At 43.6% G+C, this 10,344-nt stretch overlaps 1 protein-coding gene across 3 annotated transcripts; it reads left to right on the forward strand.

The window, feature by feature from the left end:
* The first annotated feature begins 1,251 nt into the window (after positions 1 to 1,251).
* LOC138621289 (GTP-binding protein REM 2-like) lies at positions 1,252 to 9,066 on the forward strand. Of its 3 annotated transcripts, none has more exons than XM_069699225.1 (6): positions 1,252 to 1,352; positions 1,769 to 1,829; positions 2,979 to 3,288; positions 3,424 to 3,497; positions 5,156 to 5,333; positions 8,424 to 9,066. In XM_069699225.1, exons 2-6 carry the CDS (start codon positions 1,776 to 1,778, stop codon positions 8,714 to 8,716), a joined length of 909 nt encoding a protein of 302 aa, XP_069555326.1. In that variant the 5' UTR covers positions 1,252 to 1,352; positions 1,769 to 1,775; the 3' UTR covers positions 8,717 to 9,066. The 3 variants fall into 3 exon arrangements, with proteins under 3 accessions (XP_069555326.1, XP_069555324.1, XP_069555325.1); XM_069699223.1 differs by lacking the exon at positions 1,252 to 1,352 and adding an exon at positions 1,535 to 1,682; XM_069699224.1 differs by lacking the exon at positions 1,252 to 1,352 and adding an exon at positions 1,537 to 1,645.
* Positions 9,067 to 10,344: the final 1,278 nt, after the last annotated feature.

Raw genomic sequence — 10,344 nt, forward strand, 5'->3', positions numbered from 1 at the left:
CTCTGTAAAACACGGACAATCACCATATTAATGCAACATGCGGCACCACAGAGCTGGTCACTGTGGACTCGGGTACTGTGGGCTACAACAGAAAATTAACGGTGCAGGGATGAAAAATGAAAATGCAAAAAAATCTCTTCATGGAGACACACTCTTAACTGTCCCATGAAATTATTGCCAGGGTTCATGCATTAGAGCTATTTATTTTGTTTGGGTGTAGGTTAAATAAATTGTTCTTTTATTTATTCACTTATTTATTCAGTATTTATTGTTTATTTATGTTCTGATTCTAATTATTTTACTGGTTTTATTCCATTAGCGTGTATTTTTACTTTCCTACAGTTTATTCTTTTATCCAAATGTGATTAGAATTAACATGATTACAAAGAAATGACGGCCATTACCATGGTTTCCTGCTCCTGTTGTAGTGTGGTTTCATATGCATATGAAATAAACAAAGTACTTTACCACGTGTCCGTGTGTTTTTGTACACCTTGCACACAGGTTTTAACCTCATCTCTCTATTCACCAATCGGAGCGTCTCCCACTTTCAATCTCCTGCAGGCCTTTTCTCTGCAGCCCCCTGCCCTGCTCCATCCCTCTCTTTATCTCTGTCCCTCTATAGTGAGGCAGTGACCCTGGGTGTTCGCTGTTTGGGATGACCTCATCTTCGGCTCTACCTCCCTCTCTGTGTCTCTCGCTCTCTCTCTGGCCTGTATAATAGGAGCAGGATTAGGGCTATAATAGCGCCCTGGCTGCTCACTGCCGGAGTCTATTGTGGCTTTGTGTGGGAGGGACGCACCACTGCTCATGGCCACACTCACATTCTGACAGAAAACATGTCCAAACACACTCCTTGGGTCAGGGACTAGAAACAACTAGATTTAATAAAATGTAAATGAGTCTGTCAAGGCAAAAAGGTCACATGTGTAGTCATCAAGGGAAAGGCAGACTGATAGACTTGATAAGCAGGTAGGCAGGCCGTCACACCTCTGATCTTCAGCAGGAATATCCCGATGACACATTTAAACATATATCCCCCCAAAGGATTCTCACACGCTCACAAACAAAGTCAATTAGCGAGGGGAACGCTTGTGTTATACTGCCCCCTAGCGGCCGCTTTCAGTACTACTCCCGTCTTCCAAAGGTCAATGAGAGCTTCGTGACACTGAGCATCTCCACAGTGCTGCTCCCTCCCTGCCTGCCTGCCTGCCTGCCTGCCTGCCTGCATCACCACTCCACTTTTACTACTGAGCCACATTCACCTGCAGCAAACACTTACAGAGCGGGAGTCCTCGCGTCGTGGTGGCCAGTGAGCAGCCAGATCTGGAGAGCATTTATGCGTCAATTCAGTGAGTCACAGTTAAACAGTTTGGAGAGCGGTGATGAATGACGGTGATGACTGCAGAACTGGACCTGGGCCCTAAACCTGAGGAGAGAGAGGGGGGGTGGGGAGGGAGCATCGGGAGAGAGGTAGAGAGTAAGAGAGAGAGAGAGAGAGAGAGAGAGGGAGGGGTGAGGAGGGGGAGCATCAGGAGAGAGGTAGAGACTAAGAGAGTGTGAGAGAGAGAGAGAGAGAGAGAGAGAGAGAGAGAGAGAGAGAGAGACAGTGGTTAGTTTGTAGTTGCCGATCGCCACCTGACAGGTGAGATCACCGGGCTGTTCGGGCTGGGGTTCATGAAGTGAGTGGGGCAAGGAGGGGTGGTGGTGGTGGTGGTGGTGTGCTCTGTGTCTTTTGGACTCCTTATTCCCGATCGCTTGATTTCAGTTTGCAGATGCCGACAGATGTGCCCGAAGACAGGCTCAACAACGAGGACACCGCCACCCAGGTAGAGCGCACGAGGCTGCGAGAGCTCCAATTAACTAGATGTTGTAATTGGGCGACCTCGTTACGGGCGACGTGGTGGCATGCGACGATGTTTGATATTATTGTTGACTGCCAGTGTGTGTGTGTGTGTGTGTGTGTGTGTGTGTGTGTGTGTGTGTGTGTGTGTGTGTGTGTGTGTGTGTGTGTGTTGCACGTAGTTGGTGTCGGGGGGTTGGGGGGGTCCTGCATTACAAAATACTAAACTTGAAGTCATTTTCTAAGCGCGGAATCTTTTAAACTTAACTTAATAATAATTATTTCTAACAGTGGAATAAAAACCTTTATTTTTTTTTTAAAAAAGACTTCTTGATACTAAACTGGCACATAAGTAGTACAACGTCTCTACGGAACTTTATAGCGTCTGTTAGTTGACAGTTTTCTGGACTTTTGTTGTGATCTCTGTAGTTATCTGTGAAAAAGCACCGACCTGCCGCTGATGACAGCTCAGCAACCAGCTCGCCCAGTTTGTGCCCCTCCTGGACTAACATACATTCTTACTAAGCTAACCGCTGGTTTTTGGGGTTTTTTTTTTGTAAAAGTAAAAATGTTTGACCAATACAAAAAGCCGCTTTAAACACTTACCGTTGAAGTGAAGGAAGTAAATAGCTCAAGTCACACACATAATGCTCAGTCTGAATTAATGACCCATCTTCTTGAAACAATCTTCATTGCACTTTAAAAATAATTCCCCTGATAACTTATGGTCAGTTTACATCCAAGATCACAAACATCCCTGCCTCAACAAGTTTTAACATATTTTATCGGTACCTTGTTTGTATGTTTGTATTTTTATTATGCCTGCAGGTTTGTTTTAAGTATCTTATTTAAGCCACATCTATATTTGATTGCTTTAATTTTGCAGACCTTGTTTTAGTGTCAAGTTCTATTACACGTATTAACGTATTTTATGGATTTAATCTCTTATTTGCTGCTCAGTGTAATCTCTGCATCATTGAAAATGATCCTCAATGTATTCTTGAGAATTAAATGAAGGTTGAATGACAGATCTTGGCTCCTATCTCAGCCTTGTTTGTTAAACGACAAACACCTTATCAGAAAAAGAGAGTGGCTTTCAATGTTACCCAATGATACACGTTTCTCTCTTCTCCAGTGTGACGGTATGACCCTGTCCAGCAACCCGGCCGTTCGCAGAGGAAGCACCCCTCTGCCAATCAAGCACCAGCTCAAGCGAGAGGAAGCCGTCCACGATGACTGTGACTGGATGTCAGGTGCGGTTGGACCCTCTGCCTCCCCGATCAGTTTCAGCCCTGCCTTGGACGACACTCTGACCGTGACTGTGGAGGGCAGACCTGACGGGCCCTTGAGGATCGCCCTGCTGGGGCAGAACGGCGTGGGGAAGTCTTCCCTGTCCATGGCCCTCGCCGGGGACATGGACAGGACAGCGTCTGTGGATTCTGACGGTACATAGCCGTGTGTTTGACAGGATTAATGCAGAGCAGTATAATGCAACGGGGGAGGCCCAGTGAGCAGCAAGTAAATAAATCACAGCGCCCATCTCCCATCTGAGACCTAACTGCTGCTCTCCTTGTCCCTAGGGGAGGGTTACGTGCGCACTGTCACCGTGGATGATGAGGAGAGCACCATCATTATCTATGACAACTGGAGGCAGGTGAGCCAAACAACACTTCACCGTTCCCACTCTCCCTGCTCCCTCATTAGGCCACTGAGCCCTCTGCAGCTGCAGTCAGTGTGCTCAGCTGCTTTGTGTGTGTGTGTGTACATACACAGTATATATATATATATATATATATATATATATATATATGTGCTTCCGAATACTTGGACTGTTTTGAGAAAGCTCAAAATGCACCTTTTTCAGTTTGGATTCGATTTTCTTTATTTAAAGAACTTTGTTTGCTTCGAAACACAACGTAATGCTTTGCAGTATTAGCAGGTTAGCTGGGGAAATAGAAGTAGTGTATGGATCTCTAGCTGAGTGTGTAGAGAAATCTGCATCTGTTCATCTGTGCTCTCAAAACATTCATTTGAAGGTGATCACGTCCCAGCATGCACTGGAGCAGAAGGTGGAATATGAAAAGGTCGGACACGTTGCTAATATAATGTAAGGAATTAGATTAAAGGGACAATGTATCGTCAAATGTAAGAGTAAAACAATCTAAAGGGTACACAAATGAGAAAATTAAATAATTTACCATACGTAACCAGATGCTTACTGGATATGTAGCATATAATCTGCTCATCTATTTGGAGCACATGGCATTGTTTATTGTACCAAAAATTGATGCCAAGCTCAGAAAAGCGCTGTGATAAAAAGGGGACAATAAAATCTGCAGCATCTGCATCTGTTTGACTGAGGAAAGCTCATTATCAGCTTGTTTTTCACACCTTTTTCCTCTTTTCCCTTGAGTGGAGTTTCGAGGCATCTGTGTGTGGATGTGAGAGAGAGAGAGAGAGAGAGAGAGAGAGAGAGAGGGAGGGAGAGAGTCGCCCACAGAGCGGATGTGCCAAATGAATGCATTAATGTTTCTGATTTAGGTGGATGTGTGAAAACACTGAAGACACACTCTTGTGACACAATCTGTCTTTTTTTGATGTGCGGATCCTTACGTGTTACTCGTTGTACAACGAGTTACATTTTATGAGACATTGTAATGTTTGCCTTATAAGGCATTTACTTTTCTCATCGCAGCACTGCACCCCCGTTTCCGTTACGAGAATGCAAAGGTTGCTTTTGCTCTGTGCTCAAATATAGACCGAATTAATAAAATCAAATGAAAAGTCAATGGACCACGGCAGCCCTAACTAGAGACAGGCTGGCGTTAAGTCTGTGAAGGATTCACTCAGGATGCAGTATGTTATTTTTGGAGGTTCTGTCCTGCTTGGAGAGGATGAGTGTATGTGTGTGTGTCACTAAGAATTTGAGGAGTGCAGCAGTTGGTGTTTTCTACAGCAGTGATTTCTCACTATAGAAGTGATTTTAGATGGAGGACTCCGTTTCTTCGCCCTGTTTCTTCAAGCAGTACTTCTGCTGGTATTGAATGTAAGGCTTTGACCACAATGTTTGAATTTAGATAGATTTAGACTTTATTAATCGCACAGTGGGGGAATTTTGTAGTTTATGAGAAAGTAAAACATTTTTTGCAAAAAATAAATTCATACCATGGAGGAGAACCACGTCAATTTGATATAAAACCTATGACTTGTCTTTCTTCGTGATTCCTGGTGATGTGTGTTTCAGTGTGTTCAAAAACTGCAAACTGCATCACGCTGTAACCCGCTGTGTGTCTGCCACCGTCTGTCTCTCAGGACCTGTCGGCTCTGCAGTGTGAGGTGTGTGTCCTGGTGTTCTCAGTGACCGACAGGCGTAGTTTCCACCGCACCGCTCAACTCCGACTTCTTCTGAGAGAGACACAGCCCCAAACTCCCATCATCCTCGTCGGTAATAAGAGTGACCTCGTTCGCACACGTGAGGTCTCCTCTCAAGGTGAGATGAAACTCCGTTTTCATCGTCCCCCTTTAGGACTCCCTTCCGTTGTGTCTTTCATCCTCACAGTTGGTGTTGACATTTTCAGCTCTCTCTCTCTCTCTGTCAGTAAACACACAACGTAAATATAAATGTCATGCTTCATTGCTGGGTGGGAGTTTGAGGGGAGTCACAATTATAGTTAAAAGAGGAGAGCGTTCACTGGGACTGCACTGTCTGTCTGCAGTTTTACAGCAAACGAGCTGTGCATCTCGGTACTATTGCACAACCTACACGTGACACTCTTCCATACTTCTCTTCAGCAGTTACTAGTTATTATTTATGAAAGGTTTGACGTGCAGAATCTGAGCTAGGCTGCTTCATCAGGACTGTATGGGTGTGGTTTGGTCAGATCTGATAATCAGTGCTGGCAGCACAAGAAAACACTCACAACTGTCTACAACTGCAACAACTGTGGATCTAACCATGTAAAATTTAGGGATTTTGTTTGACTCACATTTGACGTTTAACTTGGTTCAAGTAAATTTCACTAGCTTTTTCTGGATAAGAATCTGACTTTTAAGTAGATACAAGGAACCTGTCTGTAAAACATCCACCTTAAGGTTCTAGGAGCCTTGTTTTGAGCACTGTGTCAGGATGAGAACATCTCATTTCAAGCATCACGCTGCAACTTGTTCTGTGCATGCCAAGATTTTAAATTTTAGATCTTGAAATATGAATTGATTATCTTCTTTTAAAGGTTGTGTGGGAGTTTCTATCTTTAAATAATTGGTTTATTATGCCGACTGAAGTTTCTGTGTTGCCTGGGGCTCAGATGATGAGGTCAGTCGTTCGAGGCCTGGTTCCTCCAGTCCACGTGCTGAAGACACTGAATCACACGCTGGTCCTGATGAAAGGCAGGACGGCTGCATGGCAGGCTTGTTGCCATTAGTGTGTGAATCGTTGAATGAGAAGCACAGACAGTAGAGATTGAAGTCTAGTTTAATTAATAGATATGGGTTTAGGCCTACATATTTCAAGATGAGCCAGCTACTTTAAACTTACTACCCCACCAGTATAAAGTAATTTCCATTTGTCATTTATTTTCTTGTTCCTTGGCTTTTATTTTTTCAGTGACCTCAAATTAAAAACAACAAAAAATTGAATTGGTAATTATTTACCAATATTCAGTGTGTTTCACTTGTTACAGTGCTGAAGTAAGTCTGATCTCAAGTGATTTATCAATTAAAATGAACTAACTCCATGTACTGATAATTCCACTGATATTAAGTCCTTATCTCTTTTTTTTAACTACTATTTTGGCCAGGTTTCTTTGCAGTGTACAATTTCTGATTGATGCATCCAAGTATGTGACTTCACCAAGTCCTACCCACTACAAATCAGCGAGGAAAGCAACACCAAACACAGAAATACAGAAATCTCACATTTAAAATAATGGCGATATAAGACCCTCCTGCTCATCGAAGGAAGCTGCTTCATATATTATTTTTTCAGGGTCTTTAAGGTAGATAAAGAGTGTTTACTGCTTCCTATCTTTGAACCTTTAAATGAACCTAAGGTCAAAATATCTGGTGTTTGTTGTGGCGCTCTTCTCTGCTAATGAAGGAATCACAGTATGCTGCATGTAAATGACTCAGCAGACCAACGTAGAGACGGCTAACCACAGGTTGCAGACGAGCCGGCGTGCACAACTCCCAGATCTAAACAACAAGTCAGGCAAAGTGATGGCTTTATTCAACTTCTGTCAGGGAGTGGATTTCAAAAGAAGAAAATAAGCAAAAAGAGACAGACACAGAGAAAAATAACTCCAGCCTCACTTGCCTCAGGGTCTGCTAGCAGACAAATCCCCCCTGCACCTCTGGTTTTTATGTTTTATTTACTGCCTGTCTCTTCCTTCTCTGACATGTTCATACTCACTGACAGTGCAGCACTCTCTCACAAGTCTTTACTAAAAAATAATCTTAATTCTGTGATCTCAAAAAAAAAGAAAAAAGAATTTGCCCTCATCAACCTTTTTAATAAGCTGTTCATTATGTTTTACACAACTGAAAAGCTACAGCATCAAACATAAACCACCGAGTGTTACCTGCTGGTACAGAGTACCAATACAGCCTTCGTTATGAATAATGAATAAGCTTTCGGTCACCGTTTCTAGATTACAGACGGATAAGCCTTACATTTAGGGAGTAAGTGCTCCTTTACATGTGAGAGTCCTCCTGTAACTGCAAGCCCTCGATGTTACATGGTATACTGTAGCCTGGCTGCTGATGACTTACTCCACACTCGGGATAAAGTGAGCCGTAGATTTACAGCTCGGTTTATAATCTATATCATTCATTTTGTAACTTTCAGTTCTTATTGATTCAGTTGTGAGTTCACATACTGTACATACATAATTGTATTCATTTCAAGTCTGACATCTTTTCGTATAATGCACTGTGGTGTTTACGATGTGCTGGCTGACAGTCCGGTGTCATGCCGAGCGTGTAAAACTCCCATTTATCATATAGAGGTAAGCATGTCAGCGTGATGGCCGTGTTGGCCGCCATGGTACAGTACAAATGGGCTAAAGTTTGTGGGGCAGGTTGGGGTTGGTTAGATGAATACAGTAGCAGATTTTCATCCAGGAGACCAGCGTTTGAATCTGCGAGAAAGCGATGTGGATTAAACAAATCTTTTCCTCACCAAGTATTTTCGATAACTAACACTAATAAAGTGTTTTTCTCCTAAACATAAGCACATGCATAGGTGAGGCAAAACATGCTGTCCTGCAGAGGGTGGCTGCCTGACACACTTTGGGGTGATATGGGGTTGGGTTTGTTTGGGATGTGGATTTCGAGAGGAAATGGGCCCCCTTGTCCTGATTAAGGCCCAAATTACATACCTACAACATCCCTGGTTTGATTACAGCTGGGCTCTCCTGCCCACCTCTCTACTACCAACTATAAAATAAAAGTGAAGGCGTATCATGTCATTTTATAATAAAACACACTAACCTTAACATTGCTGCAGACGACACCAGAGACCTTCACTCTGAGTACAAACTGCCTGCCTTCATCTTGTCCCTCTGCTCTCCGTCTCCTCCCTCAGAGGCCATGTCCAGCGCCGCCCTCTTCAGCTGCCTGTACCTGGAGATCTCCGCCTCTCTGGATCACCGCACCCCGGAGCTCCTGGAGTGTGCGGTGCGACTAGCCAGGGGCGAGCCCCCGTGGCCTCCGGGGACCAGCGCCGAGGACATGAGCGGAGCGGGCCAACGGGAAAGCATCACCTCGCGGGCCAAGCGTTTCCTGACCAACCTGGTGCCCCGGTACCCGCGAGAGCGAGAGGTGGGCAAGTTCCTGAGGCAGAAGTCCCGCTCGTGCCACGACCTGGGGGCACTGTGATCGGGGAGGAGTGGGATGTCAGATTGTTAGCGGAGACAGCTGGGAAGGGAAACCAACAAAGAGAGGAAGAGATACAGCAATTAGTGGACCAGGGAGGAGGGTGTGAGTGACAGAGGTGTGAAGGTGCACACCAGATGTGAGCACAGATGTGAGCACGTCCAGCTGAAGGAAACAAAAGTTAGTGATGATGTTTACCTCTAGGACAATAGAGAAATTTTGTACACAAGACCAAAAGAAAAAGAGAAGATAAAATACTGTTGTAGAAAACATGTAAATAAAGTGTAGTAGTGATACTTAACTGCCACCCTCCTTAGCTTTGAGAGCAAAATAAATTGCATTTTTGAGTCTTGCGACTGTGTTTGGGGCTCGGCTTCTGTTATCACACTCACAGTTTGCTTATTGCCTCGGAGAGGAAGGCAGTAATCACATTAAACAACAGTGCAACTCCAGGATAAAGTCATGACCACACAGATTCACAATGCATTAGTGGGTTAGACTTTGCTGATGATTCACGTTGTGTTCATTTCTTCTGAGCTGTTATGGTATCCATCCAGTAAAATAGTCAAAGTCCAGCGAGAAGAGACGAGGTTTAAAGAAGATTAAAAAAAACAACTGGGTTCACAGAGCTCGACATGAACAGGGAAGGAAAGGCAAATTATTGTATATAAAGTGATTGTTGCCATGTTACTGTTGTCAAGGAAACCTGGAGTCACTGAGACTTACACATTATGTCACTTCAGCTCCCTGGCTGTACCGCCACTGTCTCTGTTACGTATAGACTGGGAGGTAGGACGGCCAATTCTCGCCCATTAAATTCTATTTTGAAGCGTAAAATTCAACTCCAATTCGAAATGCAGAGGGTTTTCATGTGATATCAGCCTCCATGCACTCATCTGCACCACACTATACCCACAGCACTTCCATCCTCCCACTGCCACCCACACGTGAATAAAGATTTAGCACATCATAGGTCATTATGACCATCATTTGTTATCAAAGGGAGAGCTGTGTGAGAAAATAAAATGGTGGCATGATATTCTGACTCATTCCCTTGGCTGCAAACTGCTGGAACGAAATGAAAGGTTAAGATTTTGGATCCTCAAGCAGCGGGCTGCAGGCTCCCTCTGGTGGCTGATCTGAAGGCCTCTAACTGACAGCAGATAATGAAGATACATGGATATACATATAAGGGAGCTATTTCTGAAGTAGGACAGACACTCTCCATCCATGTTCATAATTTCCTGGCAGCGAGTCCACTCAGATGAAGTGCACCTGTCAGTTATTTTATTATGGACTGTGAGACACAGATTCATGCAGAAGCCCTTTAGGTTTTTATAATAGAAATAGAAGTATTGACTTTGTATGCAATCTTGCTGCAGCCCAGAAGGTGTAAAAAAAAAAACCCAAAAAAACACACACACTTTTGTGTGAATTTCTAAAATAGTACATTTGCTAGTAAAATTACAATCAAGAGAGTGCTTGTTATAAAACATAAAGGAATGAAATGAATGAAAAGGATAGTAGCTACTAAAATAGGTCAACCTTGTATGCAGCATTTATACTGTTCAATATGTTGCTAATCCACTTTTAATCTCAAACCTTGGCCTACATTGTATTCCTTTTTAACT

This window comes from Brachyistius frenatus, unplaced genomic scaffold (genome assembly GCF_029030835.1).
Source record: "Brachyistius frenatus isolate BFR_SWC_R1_liver_20210118 unplaced genomic scaffold, ASM2903083v1 Contig_29, whole genome shotgun sequence".
Taxonomy (NCBI): Eukaryota; Metazoa; Chordata; class Actinopteri; family Embiotocidae; genus Brachyistius; species Brachyistius frenatus.

Bases quoted from the DNA above. Each gene is read 5' to 3' on its own strand.
- LOC138621289 (XM_069699223.1), top strand. The intron at 3,289-3,423 runs GTACATAGCCGT...CCTTGTCCCTAG, and splicing joins AGCGTCTGTGGATTCTGACG to GGGAGGGTTACGTGCGCACT. The intron at 3,498-5,155 runs GTGAGCCAAACA...TCTGTCTCTCAG, and splicing joins TCTATGACAACTGGAGGCAG to GACCTGTCGGCTCTGCAGTG.